This window comes from Nycticebus coucang, chromosome 14 (assembly GCF_027406575.1).
Source record: "Nycticebus coucang isolate mNycCou1 chromosome 14, mNycCou1.pri, whole genome shotgun sequence".
Taxonomy (NCBI): Eukaryota; Metazoa; Chordata; class Mammalia; order Primates; family Lorisidae; genus Nycticebus; species Nycticebus coucang.
Window position 1 is genome coordinate 64,452,987 of NC_069793.1, and position 17,621 is coordinate 64,470,607.

Sequence of the window (17,621 nt, forward strand, 5' to 3'; positions counted from 1 at the left end):
AGGGACTGTTTGACACAGGAAGAGAAGAAAGCCACAGTATGATGAGAGAGCTCACCTCATCACTTTCTTCCACATCCACATCACCATTGGCATCATCATCCATCAGCTTGTGGATGTTGCGGACTGCCTCAAAGCTGAGCTTCTCATCCTCACTGTGACACAGGGGCTTGTCAATCCGGCAAAACTCTGTATAAGAAAAGCAAGAGACATCACTTACAGCTGTCCCCACACAGCCTCTATCGCCCACCTGGCACAGTCCTTAGATTCTAGCATTTGATTCCGCAAATAAGCTACTTGTACTCCGAGGGAAATGTTTCATCTGGTCTTTAACTGTCTCCCCAAGAATTTGCTGAGGTCTCCCATACAGGGACAATGTTTATCATCCTAATAGTTCCCTAGCAGGAACTCTAGCCCAGCACAGGACTAAGAAAACATTGGGATCTAGACAAGAACATAAACAGGTAACTCACAAATGAGAGAAAATACAAATAGCTAATAAAGAGAGAAGAAAAGTTTACACCAACTAGTAAATCAAACATATACTCAAATGAGTTATTTTTAATCAGTCAAATAAACAAATGTAAATTAATATAATCTTTCTGGAAACAAGACAACAGCCAATAGTCCCAGTGCCAAAATTAGGTGTAGTTTTCCTTTTAGTTCACTTTGTCATTGCTGGTACATATAAGGTCAGCCACAGACTAACTGGGGAAATCTCTCACACCTTGTGTCTTGGCATAGACAGTTATATCCAGTAAACAGCTATTAGATATCTAGAGGTCCTGACTTCATCTGATACAATACCTTCAAGAAGTGTAAGGTGCAGCTTCCTCTGCCCATCATCACATTGCCTTGCAGCAATAAAACCAGCACAAGAATCTAGGCCACCTTAGCTCTTTCCACGACACTTAATCCTCTCTTACAAACCTAGAACACACCTACCCTGACTGATGCACAGAGCAGAAAGAGCCTTTCTGAAATCTAGGCTTGACTCTACCAGATGACTCTAGGAAAGTAATTACTCTTCTCCAGGCCTCAAGGTCACAATTTGAAAAAGGTATTTTTCTAGAGTTTCTAGTATTTCTTCCAATTCCTAGAAGCCAAAATTCCTCTTCCCTTTTAATGTGGACCTCGACAACTACTTCCTGGGCAAATACTCTTTAGATCACCTCCAAAGATGACAAGAAGAGGACCTGGACTTCCTAGGAATGGAAGAAGCTGTCACAGGAGAGAAAGCAAGGCCAGGGTAAAGAGGCTGTGGTTGTGACACTTTTCAGAAGGTACTCTATTAAATCATTTACTTATCTGCCTACCAGTGACAGGAAAGGATATCTCACACAATCCTTTTCAAAATGTGGGAAGGGAATAAATTTAGTATTTTTGAGCATCCAAGATGTGATTCATTAAAAGTATGTTAAATATTGACACTCACAAATGTTTAAAAATGTACCTAAAGTCAAATGCAGCTGAAGAGCCACAGCAGAGCCCAGATCTCATGACTCCTGGGCCAACACTTTGCCATAATGCCTTTTTGCTACGGTAACCAGATAACTTTGAGTTGGTTTCATCTTTTGAAAGTCACAGATGGTAATATTGTTCAGAACCATACTGAAGCAATGGCTTTTTATGAACAAAACAGAAAACAGTAAGATGAAGAAGATGCATACAAGAGAAATATACCTAAGGTTTTACGTTCTTCTGCATTTGCCCTGCAAAGTTAGATTGGGGGTGGGAGGGGGACAGAGGGCTGGTTGGCCTGCACCTTTTCCAAAGGCCGACAGCAGAGCCAAGAAGTTTGGGCTTCAAACACCAGGGTCTGGTTTATAACCTAATCACACTGACAGGTGACCTTTGCAGCTGGCACCATCTGGTATAGAGCAAAGATTAAAGGGACTGAGGATAAGGAAATACAAAAGGTTGATTCTCATATGACCACAGAATCCTATTCAGAGAATCCATGTCAGCCAAAATTCCCAGATAACTCCGTCAACCAAGCATTTCCTGTATCTCCATCCTTCCTAAGACCTTTCCTACCTTTTTCTTAAACATTCCAGTTTGGCAAGATTTCCCACAGCCATCTACAACTAGCTTAGAAGGTCCACCCATTTAGCAACACATTCTTATTGTAATGAAAGAGTCCTATCCTTAAGAGTCAAAACACATACGTCAAAAATCTCATCTTCAGGGCAGCGCCTGTGGCTCAGGGAGCAGGGCGCCGGCCCCTTATACAGATGGTGGTGGGTTCAAACCCAGCCCTGGCCAACACTGCAACAACAAAAAAAAGCCGGGCATTGTGGCAGGTGCCTGTAGTCCCACTACTGGGGAGGCTGAGGCAAGAGAATCGCCTAAACCCAGGAGTTGGAGGTTGCTGTGAGCTGTGATGTCATCGCACTCTACCAAGGGTAATAAAGTAAGATTCTGTCTCTCAAAAAAAAAAATCTCATCTTCACAAAACCATATGATATTGCATAAGGTATTTAACTTCTTCTCTGAGCCTCCAATTTCTCATCTGCAAAATGAGGATGACGGCCTGCTGCATAGGGTTTTTGTGAGAATTAAGTAAAACTGCGTTTAAGTAAAACACCTAGTGTAGGGCCTAGCAGAAAGCTGACATGCAATAAATTTGTAGCATCCTTCTTTGCTCTCAAAGCTGCAAGCGAGCAGTTCCCATTTTCTGCTAACTTCAGCCGCTTTCCCTGTCAGATTATGAAGAATCAGATATAGGAGGTACAATCCAATCAAACTGACTGGTCATATGTTCTAGGTGAGTGGACAAGTGGCTCTTTGCAAGACTCTGACAATAGCCTGTACTCCCACAACATTTATATGCTATCAATGGTAACATTTATCATACTTTTTTGCAATTTTCTGCTTAACGTGTCTTCCCTACCAGACCGTGATCTCTAAGGGTTTGGGACCATGCACCCCGCAAAAAAGAGCCAAGTTTTTGACAAGATGTTCACTAAAATTTTTTTTAATAAATACTTATTTAGTAAATAGTTATCCACAACTATGTGTAGAATTTCTCTAGAGAAAAAAAGAGAAGAATTCTAGGCAAAGGCAATAGTATACACACAGGTTTTTAAATTTTTGGTCTCAGGGCCCCTTCATATATTTAAAATTTTTAAATTCTAAAGAATTATTTGATATTTACCATATTAGAAATTAAAACATATTTTTCTTTTTTTTTTTAGACAGAATCTCAAGCTGTCGTTCTGGGTAGAGTGCTGTGGCATCTCAGCTCACAGCAACCTCAAATTGGGCTTAAGTGATTCTCTTGCCTCAGCCTCTCAAGGGACTACAGGTGCCTGCCACAACACCCAGCTGTTTTTTTTGTTGCAGTTGTCATTGTTGTTTTAGCTGACCCAGGCCAGGTTGAACCCTCCAGCTTTGGTGTATGTAGCTGGCACCCTACCCATGAGCTACGGGCACTGCCCTAAAACACAAATTTTTATATTTAGCTATTAATTCATTTTGGAACAATAATAACTCTCAAATAACTATTATTTCGAACAATTATAACTTACATTATTTACATAATGTAAATAATATGTTTTATGAAAAATAGTTTTCTGAAAAATATCATTAAAAGAGTGGGATTGTTTTACATTTTTGCAAATCTTTTTCATGTCTGGCTCAATAGAAGACAGCTGGCAGTGCCCATAGCTCAGTCAGCAGGGCGCCAGCCACATACACCGAAGGTGGCGGGTTCTACCTGACCCTGGCCCGCTAAAAAAACAAAAATGCAACTGTAACAACAACAACAAAAAACTAGCCGGGCGCTGTGGTGGGCGCCTGTAGTCCCAGCTATTTGGGAGGCTGAGGCAAGAGAATCGCTTAAGCCCCAAAATTTGAGGTTGCTGTGAACTGTGATGCTACAGCACTCTACCCAGGGCTACAGCTTGAAACTTTGTCTCAAAAAAAAAAAAAGAAGACAGCTATAATCTTATAGCTATTTACACATTTAATCTGTTGTGATATGCTGTTTTGACTGAAGATCAAAACATCAATGCATAGCTGGGTAAGCCAGGCTTATTTTAATAGCCTTTTGATAACTGTGGATATTCTCTGATATCACATACAAACTCAACAAGTGATAGGTTTCTTAAAGGTTAATTGCAATGTGAAATCTAAAATTATATGAACTTTTTGTACTCTGTAACATTAAAATCCATTGGTCTACTTTGTACTTTGAATGGCTACATGATTCTGTAATATGATGCACAAGTCATTTGGAGATTACTATTTCACTAAGTTACACAGAGCTTCCAAATGTTTTGATACATTTCATTTATACAATATCAAATTTATCATAATTATTAATACCACCACCAATTTCAACAGAAAAGCTTTCAATCCAGGAAAGCTGTCAATTTCACAGTAAGAGATACAAGTTTTCTAAAATCTAATTTTCGTTTAAAAGCTGGGATTTTATCCTTGGCAACAAATACTACCAGTTGTTTTCATTAAAGTAGAACACTCATTTCATTCAATCTTCAAGAAAATGTCTGCCAAATACCAAATAACCACAGTGTATCTGTCCATTGTTTTTTCAAGTAAAAATAATGCTGCCTGAAAAAAGGAGGTAGTTCAGCTTACAACTAAATTGTACAGGTGTTTCTCCTTGAGATAGTCATCAAACATCTATATACAGCAGAAGTGCTTATGCCTACTATTTCATCACACAGAATACTAAAAGGCATATACTGCAGGATACAATGCAATAAAATTAATGATTTTTACTTCTTTGTCTCCTTACCTTTTCCCAGGCAGAGCTAGTCATTCACTGTTCACTGTTCTATGCTCCAAAGCACTTTGCACATAGCTGTGTTATATAAATTTTCATGTTCTCAGTTGTTCACATGCCATGTCCGGAAAAGAGCAAGGACCAAGTGTGACTCACTCTATCCCTTATGGCCCATTATGGCACTATCTCTAACATGTACTGTCAAGTATGAAATCAATAAATGCTGGCTGAATGAATAAATGCATGCATGAATTAATAACACACTGTATTGCCCCAAAAGGCAAAGGCATTCTCAAGTACAACCCACCAATTCCCACCACCAATATCTACTGTCTACTTAATACCTCTTTTCTCTCAGCCACTTTCAGTTCCTCATCACTAAATAGCAATTCATTCCCCAAGAACATAGATATCTGTAGGCATAAAAAGCAGAGCCACTGTAGTTTAGCCTGGCAATGGCTTATCTAACGTGAGACAGAAACCCAAAGGGAAAAAAGTGAGAGAAACAGTAGTCAAGGAAGAAGGCACAGATAAAGGGCCAAGAAGGGCACTGGTCTGACTGTTCCTCAGCATTTTCTGGAAACTAAAAGGAATCTGGGAATTGCCTAGTTTTACCAGCAGGGGCCTCATCAGTAAGAATAATTTCTTCCCCTTCACGTCCCATCCCCTAGCCATAAATGGCAAATGGGATTAGAACTCACCCTGACCCTCAGAAAGATATCAAAAGACTAAGACTTGAGAGCACTAGTCCTGGAAGGCTTTCAGATTCTGCCACGGACCACGAATGGGAATAGAGGGGCCACAAGTGAAGGATGTTCAGAAATGTAAAGGCTAAAAAAGGGAACCGGTTCAGGACCCAGAGTTAGCAAAAAAGGTCTCCTGTGAAATATAACATTTCAGTTGAGGCACATAGCAGGCCTAGCCACAGAAGAAAGAGAAGTCAGATCACAGGATTGGGTAAACCTCAACCTATCTGAGAGATATTCCTGCACCTGTCAGAACATCATGAACTAATAATCAAGAAGAGGACCAAGTTCCTCTCAACAGTAGGTAGGAGTTCAGAAGCAACAGCTATTACCAACTCCCAAAATTTTGTTTCTAGGTCAAGTCACAGAGACCTACAGAATCCATCTACCCACCAGACATCATCACATGCTATCTCTCAGGCACCTGAACTAGTAATTTCCCATTCTAAACTCATTATATTTCCCCCAAACTTCCTACTCTTCCGGTTGCTTATGTCAGAAATCTTGACATCTCACTCACCACATTTAATCAATCACCAATCCTATTTCAATATTCCTTAACTATTCCAAATCTTGTTCTTCACATAGCATGTCACTACCAGAGGAGATATTCTAAATATTTAATGACCAACCAGCAGGATTAACTAGCTAAAGGTAGTGCTAGCGCACACCAGCTGAATATCCATCCTACATCCTGCTTGTAACCTTTAAAAGTTTCTCATTATTCTTAAGATAAAGTCTGAATTTCGTTCTTTCTTTTTTTTGAGACAGAGTCTCACTATGTTGCCCTCAGTAGAGTGCTGTAGTATCACAGCTCACAGCAACCTCAAACTCTTGGGTTTCAGTGAGTCTCTTGCCTCAGCCTCCCAAGTAGCTAGGATTACAGGCACCTGCCACAATGCCCGGCTTTTTTTTGTTGTGGTTGTCATTGTTGTTTGGCAGGCCCAGGCTGGATTCGAACTTGCCAGCTCCAGTGTATGTGGCTGGCACCCTAGCCGCTGAGCTACAGAGCCAAGTCTAAATTTCTTAATGTGGCTTACAGGGACAAGAGATATGACACCTGCTATCTTGCTAATCTCATTTCTAGCAACTGCTTCTGCTTTCTGTGATCCTTCTTTATGCACCAAGTTTTTTCCTCTTTAGCCATTCTGCATAGAGCAGTCATTCTCAACTCCAGCTGCATGTTAAGACTTACCTAAGAGCTCTTAAATTGCTGAGGTCCAGGCTCTACCCCAGACTGATTAAATCAGTATCTCTCTGGGTAGGGCCTAGGCATGGGTTTTTGGTTGTTTTTTTTTTTAATAGCAAAGTGCATAAACACAGATCAATTAATTTATACACACATGTACATATCCATGCAACTACCACTGAAATCAAGACTTAGACTATTTCCAACACTCCAGGAAGATTCCCTCCTTCTTACTTCTTTCCAATCAATACTACCACAAGCACCTATACCTCAGTGTAATCACTTTTTTTTTTTTTTTTTTTTTTGCTGCCCTATAATGGGTGCAGAAACACTATTAAAAAAAAAAAAAAAAGATAGTGTGGTAGAACCACATTAGAAGCTATACTATCTTCCCAGGCCACATCCTATGGCAAGGCTATGGTTGGGAGATCTGGATAAGCCTATACAACAGGGCTCCCTAGAACTACCAACTCTTACTCTCCAAGGCTTATAAACCAAGGGCTGGGATGCAGTGGTGAAGGGGTTAGATGTTCTTTTAGTCTGTTAAGGGCAAACACAGGAAGGAAACTGTGTTGTGCACACTCACCAAACAGTGTAAAATAGAACTTTATGACTTTGCCTTAAATTCTTTAGTATCCAATCCTCTGATAAAAACCAGCCAAAGGCTTCTTTTTCATTAGGACTTAGAAACGAAGCTTAAAAATTGCTAGAGAAGGAATACTGAGTCCCTGGTACACTGTGCTGGGAGGAAGAAAAAGAGCAAAAGAGTAAGTTTCTGTTACAGCATATGCGCCCTCATCACCTGCTGGAAGAGAAAAATCTTTAGCCGCTCCTCAGGGGGCACTCAGCCACTCCTTGTGTCCTATTTCTACCTTCTTTCTTCTCTCAGTATTTTTTCTTCAAACTTTGATCTCACAAGAGGCCTCTTTCCCAAAGATGATGGTTAATCCCACCAAGCAGGCCTTGACCTCAATAACACAGGCTTCTAGTACAGAAGTCTTCTAACTGTTCTGACTCCCTCTGCCTATTCCTTAGTCTCCCACAGGGCTTCAGACTCCTGCTAGATAACCTATTTGCCTGCCCTTTTATTTATATGATCTTCCAGACTAAATTAAAAGCATCTGCCCCCCAGGTCAGTGTTTACATGCTTAAACACCCATTTCAACACTCAACATTTTCAAATAGCTTTTTGCTAAGACTGAACTAGCTGACCCACCCAAAGGCATTAGGGAATTAAAGAAATAAGACACATTAATGCACACAGCTATGATTTAATAATAAAATTTTTAAAAAGAAAAGAAATAAGACACTTCTCTGGCCTCCAGGATATCTTTTCCCCTAATCCCCACTGATATACACACCAATTGCAATTACAGAGGTGGCAGATGTGGGTCTTTGAATTCCAACTTTCCTATCACTACTCCTACGGATTAATTTTCTTACCTGAAAAATCAGTAAAGTCTTTTTTTTTTTTTGCAGTTTTTGGCCAGGGCTGGGTTTAAACCCGCCACCTCCAGTATATGGAGCCAGCGCCCTACTCCTTTGAGCCACAGGTGCCACCCCAGTAAAGTCTTTCAAAAAGTGGTAAAGCCGGGGCGACGCCTGTGGCTCAGTCGGTAGGGGACCCCCATATACCGAGGGTGGCGGGTTCAAACCCGGCCCCAGCCAAACTGCAACCAAAAAATAGCCGGGCGTTGTGGCAGGCACCTGTAGTCCCAGCTACTTGGGAGGCTGAGACAAGAGAATCGCTTAAGCCCAGGAGTTGGAGGTTGCTGTGAGCTGTGTGAGGCCATGGCAGTCTACCGAGGGCCATAAAGTGAGACTCTTGTCTCTACAAAAAAAAAAAAAAGAAAGAAAGAAAAGTGGTAAAGCCCTATATAAATACTAGTCATTAATTTATCAGTTCTGTATTCTTTGCTTAACCTGGAAGTCTTATCTTCCCAACTATAGCAAAGGAGCCTTTGGTTTTTCTGGTGTTTCCCTTATCTAAGCTGGCCCAGTGCTGGGCAATATACTTGGTACAGACTTTGGAGATTTGCTTTTCCAGCTTTGCCACAGGTCTTTACATTCTAAAGGGGCCTGTGCCAAGAAGCAAGACAGTTCCAGAAGAATTAAATCAACACAACACTTGTTTAAAAGCTTCCCCAAATTCTTTGACCTGGTGCCTGACCTAAACATTCTTGTACCACAGCCAGCATTCATCAGGGTCTGAGATGGCCAAAAAATAATTACAGACAATGCAAATGGCTTTCTACTGGGAAAAGTTTTCTGGAAGTTTTGGGGTGAGCATTTAAGGACTTGCGCAGATGAGGGTATTGCACAGTGTCCAGCGGAGATGGCTAACCTATCAGTAGGCACTCTAAGATTACATTATAGACTTCTGGGTTAGGAATGAGGCTGGCTCCCCAAAATCAATCCCAATCACAGCAGCTCTAACAGCACAGTGATGTGATAAATGTCTTGGTCACTGAGGAACCAGGCACACCACTGCTTGGGGTAAAAACAATGTGGATTCTAGTTTCCATAGTAATGAGAGGACAACCTCAAACCTCCCAGGCATATTGCTGGCTGGCTTAACAGAGAACACATTTCCTTTTGTTTCATTTTCTTTTTTCTTTTCTTTTTTTTTGAGGCAGAATCTCACTTTGTCACCCTCTATAGAGTGCCGTGGTGTCCTAGCTCTCAGCAACCTCAAACACTTGGGCTCAAGTGATTCTCTTGCCTCAGCTTCCTACCCACCACAACACTTGGCTATTATTATTATTTTTTTTTTTTTTTAGAGACAGGGTCTCACTTGGGCTAAGGCTATTCTCAAACCTGTGAGCTCAGGCAATCCACCCACCTCAGCCTCCCAGAGTGCTAGGATTATAGGCATGAGCCACCTCCCCTGGCCTCAGAGAATATATTTCTGGGCTCCAAAACAGACCTGAATTAGGAGAAAGTGTCTCATTATCTTTCTGCCCACATAAGTTTCCACTCAAACACAAAAGATAAACGACCCCTTGTCTTCTTTTCTTGAAGAGAAGATAACCAAAAAATCTGCTAAACAACCTGCAGTCAGGATTATCATTCTAAGAACTAGGCTCTTCCCACAGTCCTTTACAGAATGCCTTTTTCAGCTAGGAGAGTAGAGCATCTCCTCTGAATGAGAACTATCCAGAATCAATTGTCCCTAAGCCTCCTTGTAGCCCAGGCTCCCCAGCCCTGACTCTCTCATCTACGCAAACCTGATCTGATTTCTAAGGGCAAGGCCTCTAAGGAAAAGCACATCCTAGTCCACAGAGAACTTAATTCAAGACTCAATATCCTTTGCCTGGGTTACTACAACAGTTTCCTCACTGAGCTCCCTGTCTCTAATCTAGTTTCTCTCAACCTTATCCCCTACTAAGCAATCAGTATAATTTTTCTGAAATTCACATCTGACTAGGTAACTCTCCTGAATAAGGTCCTTTATAAACTCATATAAAAACCTGTATGCAAATGTTCATAGAAGCTTTATTTGTAAGAGTTAAAAACTGAAATCAGCCTGTATGTTTTTCATCAGGTGAATTAAACTCTGGTATTTACATACAATGGAACACTAGTCAGCAATAAAAGGGAATGAACACACCAACTTGGACAATTTTCCAGGGAATTATTTTGAGCAAAAAAAAGGCCAATTCCAAAAGGTTAATACTCTATAACTACATTTATATAACAGTTGGTTTTTTTGTTTGTTTGTTTGTTTGTTTTTTTGAGATAGAGTCTCAAGCTGCCACCCTGCGGAGAGCTGTAACATCACAGCTCACAGCAACCTCAAACTCTTGGGCTTAAGTGATTCTCTTGCCTCAGCCTCCCAAGTAGCTGGGACTACAGGCGCCCACCACAATGCCTGCAAATTTTTTGTTGCAGTTGTCACTGTTGTTTAGCTGGCCTGGGTCGGGCTCGAACCCGCCAGCTTTGGTGTACGTGGCTGGCGCGGTAACCACCGTGCTACCAGCATCGAGCCTATATAACAGTTTTGAGAGGACAAAATTTTAGAAATAGAGGGCAGAGAAGTTAGGAGTAAGGAAAGGGGTAAGCGGGGGGGCAGTCATTATAAAAGAACAGGAAGGATCTTTGTGATATTGGAACAGAACTTAATATATACAGGTGAGCATAAGTAACATTGGGGAAATTTGAACAAAATTGATGGATTTGTATTAATGTCAATATCCTGGTCATAATATTTGGAAATCACAAAGTTTCCCAGTGATCTCTCCACATTATTTCTTAAAACTGCATGCAAATCTACAATTACCTTATTTATTAAAATATGGTTTTTTGGAGACGGAGTCTCACTCTGTCACCCTGAGTAGAGTGATGTGGCATCATCATAGCTCACAGCAACCTCAAACTCCTTGAAGAGGTTCAAGTGATCCTCTTGCCTGAGCTGAGACTACAGGTGCTCGCCATAATGCCTGTCTAACTTTTCTATTTTTTAGTAAAGACGAGATCTCACTCTTGCTCAGGCTGGTCGCAAATTCTCAGCTCAAGCAATTAATTCACCCACCTCAGCCTATCTGAGTGCTACGATTATAGGCATGACCTACCATGCCAGGCCTCAATAAAAAAAAATTTTTTTTTTTTTTGTGATTTTTGGCCAGGGCTGGGTTTGAACCCGCCACCTCCGGCATATGGGACCAGCGCCCTAGCCCGGGCCTGGGCGCAGGAGGCAGCGGCAGACGCAGCGGCGCAGCGAAGACAGCAGTGAGCATGGCTGAGACGCCGCCCCCTGCGGCCAGTATAAATAAAAACACTGAAGAGAGCAAGATGGCAGCCGAGTAGCAGCTTCCTTGCATCTGGGCACCGTGAGTCTGGGGATATAGGACTCCAGGCATCCCTGGCTGGTGGGATCTGCCTATCATCACCCCTAAGAGGATACAGGGAGTCAGCGAGAGACTTCTGGACCCCAAGAGGAGGACTAAAACAGTGGAAAACCGGCAAGTGGTCGCGTGTGTTCAATCGGTCTAAACCCGCCCGCAACTTCCACAGGCACGAGAACTTAAAGAGCAAGAGGAAGTGAAAGGAAAATTAGGGCAAAGAAACAGATAAAAGAAATCACCCATGAGGAAGAATCAGCAGAAAACTCCAGGCAACATGAAGAACCAGTCCAGAACAACCCCGCCAAAGGACCATGAGGTAGCTACTGCAGAGGATTTCACCTATACAGAAATGTTAGGAATGACAGAAAGGGAATTTAGAATACACATGTTGAAAACAATGAAAGAAATGATGGAAACGATGAAGGAAACTGCTAATAAAGTGGAAAATAACCAAAAGGAAATCCAAAAACAGAATCAAATAAGAGATGAACGATATGAAGAATATAAAAAGGATATAGCAGAGCTGAAGGAAATGAAACAGTCAATCAGGGAACTTAAAGACGCAATGGAAAGTATCAGCAACAGGTTAGACCATGCAGAAGAAAGAATTTCAGAGGTAGAAGACAAAGTTCTTGAGATAACTCAGATAGTAAAAGAGGCAGAAAAGAAGAGAGAGAAAGCAGAACGTTCACTGTCAGAATTATGGGACTTTATGAAGTGTTCCAACATACGAGTTATAGGAATTCCAGAAGGGGTAGAAGAATGCCCCAGAGGAATGGAAGCCATACTAGAGAATATTATAAAAGAAAATTTCCCAAATATCACCAAAGATTCTGACACACTGCTTTCAGAGGGCTATCGGACCCCAGGTCGCCTCAACTCTAACCGAGCTTCTCCAAGACACATTGTGATGAACCTGTCCAAAGTCAAGACAAAAGAAAAGATTCTGCAAGCTGCCAGGAGTAAGCGCCAGTTGACCTACAGGGGAAAATCCATCAGATTGACTGCAGACTTCTCTAATGAAACTTTCCAAGCAAGAACACAATGGTCATCTACCTTTAATCTACTTAAACAGAACAATTTCCAGCCCAGAATTCTGTACCCTGCTAAGCTAAGCTTGAAAATTGACGGAGAAATCAAATCATTTACGGATATACAAACATTGAGGAAATTCGCCACAACAAGACCAGCTCTACAGGAAATACTTCAACCTGTTCTGCACACTGACCACCACAATGGATCAGCAGCAAAGTAAGAACTCAGAAATTAAAGGACAGAACCAAACCTCCACACTGATGCAAAAGATAAAACTAAGCAATGGACTCTCACAAAATAAGACGAATAGAATACTACCACACTTGTCAATTATCTCAATAAATGTTAATGGCTTGAATTCCCCACTGAAGAGACATAGATTGGTTGACTGGATTAAAAAACACAAGCCATCCATTTGCTGTCTGCAAGAAACACACCTGGCTTCAAAAGACAAATTCAAGCTCCGAGTCAAGGGTTGGAAGACAATTTTTCAGGCAAATGGAATTCAGAAGAAAAGAGGAGTTGCAATCTTATTTTCAGATACATGTGGATTTAAAGCAACTAAAGTCAAAAAAGACAAAGATGGTCACTTTATATTGGTCAAGGGAAAAATACAACAAGAAGACATTTCAATTCTAAATATCTATGCACCTAATTTAAATGCTCCCAGATTCTTGAAACAGACCTTACTCAGTCTGAGCAATATGATTTCTGATAATACCATAATAATAGGGGACCTTAACACTCCTCTTACAGAGCTGGACAGATCCTCTAAACAGAAATTAAACAAGGATATAAGAGACTTAAATGAGACCCCAGAACAATTGTGCTTGATAGACGCATATAGAACACTCCATCCCAAAGATAAAAAATATACATTTTTCTCATCACCCCATGGAACATTCTCCAAAATTCATCATATCCTGGGACACAAAACAAATATCAACAGAATCAAAAGAATTGAAATTTTACCTTGTATCTTCTCAGACCATAAGGCACTAAAGGTGGAACTCAACTCTAACAAAAATGCTCGACCCCACCCAAAGGCATGGAAACTAAACAATCTTCTGTTGAATAACAGATGGGTGAAGGAAGAAATAAAACAGGAAATCATTAACTTCCTTGAGCATAACAACAATGAAGACACAAGCTACCAAAACCTGTGGGATACTGCAAAAGCAGTTTTGAGAGGAAAATTCATCGCTTTAGATGCCTACATTCGAAAAACAGAAAGAGAGCACATCAACAATCTCACAAGAGATCTTATGGAATTGGAAAAAGAAGAACAATCTAAGCCTAAACTCAGTAGAAGAAAAGAAATATCCAAAATCAAATCAGAGATCAATGAAATTGAAAACAAAAGAATCATTCAGAAAATTAATGAAACAAGGAGTTGGTTTTTTGAAAAAATAAATAAAATAGATAAACCATTGGCCAGACTAACGAGGAATAGAAAAGTAAAATCTCTAGTAACCTCAATCAGAAATGATAAAGGGGAAATAACAAATGATCCCACAGAGATACAAGAGATCATCTCTGAATACTACCAGAAACTCTATGCCCAGAAATTTGACAATGTGAAGGAAATGGATCAATATTTGGAATCACACCCTCTCCCTAGACTCAGCCAGGAAGAAATAGAGCTCCTGAACAGACCAATTTCAAGCACTGAGATCAAAGAAACAATAAAAAATCTTCCAACTAAAAAATGCCCTGGTCCAGATGGCTTCACTCCAGAATTCTATCAAACCTTCAAGGAAGAGCTTATTCCTGTACTGCAGAAATTATTCCAAAAAATTGAGGAAGAAAGAATCTTCCCCAACACATTCTATGAAGCAAACATCACCCTGATACCAAAACCAAGAAAAGACCCAAACAAAAAGGAGAATTTCAGACCAATCTCACTCATGAATATAGATGGAAAAATTCTCAACAAAATCCTAGCCAATAGATTACAGCTTACATTCAAAAAAGTCATTCATCATGATCAAGTAGGCTTCATCCCAGGGATGCAAGGCTGGTTTAACATACGCAAGTCTATAAACGTTATCCACCATATTAACAGAGGCAAAAATAAAGATCACATGATCCTCTCAATAGATGCAGAAAAAGCATTTGATAAAATCCAGCATCCTTTTCTAATTAGAACACTGAAGAGTATAGGCATAGGTGGCACATTTCTAAAACTGACTGAAGCTATCTATGACAAACCCACAGCCAATATTTTACTGAATGGAGTAAAACTGAAAGCTTTTCCTCTTAGAACTGGAACCAGACAAGGTTGTCCTCTGTCACCTTTACTATTCAACGTAGTGCTGGAAGTTCTAGCCAATACAATTAGGCAAGACAAGGAAATAAAGGGAATCCAAATGGGAGCAGAGGAGGTCAAACTCTCCCTCTTTGCTGACGACATGATCTTATACTTAGAGAACCCCAAAGACTCAACCACAAGACTCCTAGAAGTCATCAAAAAATACAGTAATGTTTCAGGATATAGAATCAATGTCCACAAGTCAGTAGCCTTTGTGTACACCAATAACAGTCAAGATGAGAAGCTAATTAAGGACACAACGCCCTTCACCATAGTCTCAAAGAAAATGAAATACCTAGGAATATACCTAACGAAGGAGGTGAAGGACCTCTATAAAGAAAACTATGAAATCCTCAGAAAGGAAATAGCAGAGGATATTAACAAATGGAAGAACATACCATGCTCATGGATGGGAAGAATCAACATTGTTAAAATGTCTATACTTCCCAAAGCAATCTACATATTCAATGCCATTCCTATCAAAATACCAACATCGTACTTTCAAGATTTGGAAAAAATGATTCTGCGTTTTGTATGGAACCGGAAAAAAACCCTGTATAGCTAAGGCAGTTCTTAGTAATAAAAATAAAGCTGGGGGCATCAGCATACCAGATTTTAGTCTGTACTACAAAGCCATAGTGCTCAAGACAGCATGGTACTCGCACAAAAACAGAGACATAGACACCTGGAATCGAATTGAAAACCAAGAAATGAAACTAACATTTTACAACCACCTAATCTTTGATAAACCAAACAAGAACATACCTTGGGGGAAAGACTCCCTATTCAATAACTGGTGTTGGGAGAACCGGATGTCTACATGTAAAAGACTGAAACTGGACCCACACCTTTCCCCACTCATAAAAATTCATTCGAGATGGACAAAGGACTTAAACTTAAGGCATGAAACAATAAAAATCCTCCAAGAAAGCATAGGAAAAACACTGGAAGATATTGGCCTGGGGAAAGACTTCATGAAGAAGACTGCCATGGCAATTGCAACAACAACAAAAATAAACAGATGGGACTTCATTAAACTGAAAAACTTCTGTACAGCTAAGGAGACAATAACCAAAGCAAAGAGACAACCTACACAATGGGAAAGGATATTTGCATATTTTCAATCAGACAAAAGCTTGATAACTAGGATCTATAGAGAACTCAAATTAATCCACATGAAAAAAGCCAACAATCCCTTATATCAATGGGCAAGAGACATGAATAGAACTTTCTCTAAAGACGATAGACGAATGGCTAACAAACATATGAAAAAATGTTCATCATCTCTATATATTAGAGAAATGCAAATCAAAACAACCCTGAGATATCATCTAACCCCAGTGAGAATGGCCCACATCACGAAATCTCAAAACTGCAGATGCTGGCGTGGATGTGGAGAGAAGGGAACACTTTTACACTGCTGGTGGGACTGCAAACTAGTACAACCTTTCTGGAAGGAAGTATGGAGAAACCTCAAAGCACTCAAGCTAGACCTCCTGCAATCCCATTGATCCCATTTGATCCTGCAATCCCATTACTGGGCATCTACCCAGAAGGAAAGAAATCCTTTTATCATAAGGACACTTGTACTAGACTCTTTATTGCAGCTCAATTTACAATTGCCAAAATGTGGAAACAGCCTAAATGCCCACCAACCCAGGAATGGATTAACAAGCTGTGGTATATGTATACCATGGAATACTATTCAGCCATTAAAAAAAATGGAGACTTTACATCCTTCGTATTAACCTGGATGGACGTGGAAGACATTATTCTTAGTAAAGCATCACAAGAATGGAGAAGCATGAATCCTATGTACTCAATTTTGATATGAGGACAATTAATGACAATTATGGTTATGGGGGGGGAAACAGAAAGAGGGAAGGAGGGAGGTAGGTGGGACCTTGGTGTGTGTCACACTTTATGGGGGCAAGACATGATTGCAAGAGGGACTTTACCTAACAATTGCAATCAGTGTAACCTGGCTTATTGTACCCTCAATGAATCCCCAACAATAAAAAAAAAAAAAAAATTTTTTAATTAAAAGGCCAGGTGTGGTGGCTCATGTCTGTAATCCTAGCACTCTGGGAGGCCAAGGCAGGAGGATCCCTTGAGCTCAGGAATTCGATACCAACCTAAGCAAGAACAAGATCCCATTTTTATTGAAAACAGAAAAAATTAGCTGGATGTAGTGGTGAGCACCGGTAGTCCTAGCTATTCAGGGAGGCTGAGACAGGTAGCTGCAAGCTAAGCTGATGCCACAGCACTCTAACCTGGGCAATTGAGTCTTTGTCTCAAAAAATAAAATAAAATTGGGTGGCGCCTGTGGCTCAAAGGAGTAGAGCACCAGCCCCATATACCAGAGGTGGCAGGTTCAAACCCAGCCCTGGTTAATAAAAAAATAAAATAAAATAAAATTTAGAAAAGAAAACTTTTTCAATTAAAAATCTTTCACAGGGATCCCAAACTCCTATAAAAGTGATTCTTAACTTTTTTCATTGAGAATTGCAAAGAGCTCCATATAGTAATAGTTGTACTTTTAGCATCCACCAAATGAAAAATGATTACGGAAATAAAATGGATTCTTGAGATATTCCTCAAGGACCACATTCAGTGCTTCAAATCCCTAAGGCTGGGAAGCCTTGGCATATATAATGAATATCATATAGCAAACCATACTTGCTTTCTACAGTTTTCTAGCTCTATCCTCTGTCACTCATTAGCTGACATACACCCTATACTCCCATCA

The 17,621-nt window shown here is 40.4% G+C and overlaps 1 protein-coding gene across 4 annotated transcripts in view; it reads right to left on the bottom strand.

The window, feature by feature from the left end:
- STIM1 (stromal interaction molecule 1) overlaps positions 1-17,621 on the bottom strand; it is a 249,598-nt gene that overhangs the window by 109,095 nt on the left and 122,882 nt on the right. For all 4 annotated transcript variants that reach the window (XM_053560826.1, XM_053560830.1, XM_053560829.1 and 1 more), the window contains exon 2: positions 56-186. In XM_053560826.1, coding sequence (XP_053416801.1) covers positions 56-186 — 131 coding nt within the window. The remainder of the gene's footprint in view (positions 1-55; positions 187-17,621) is intronic.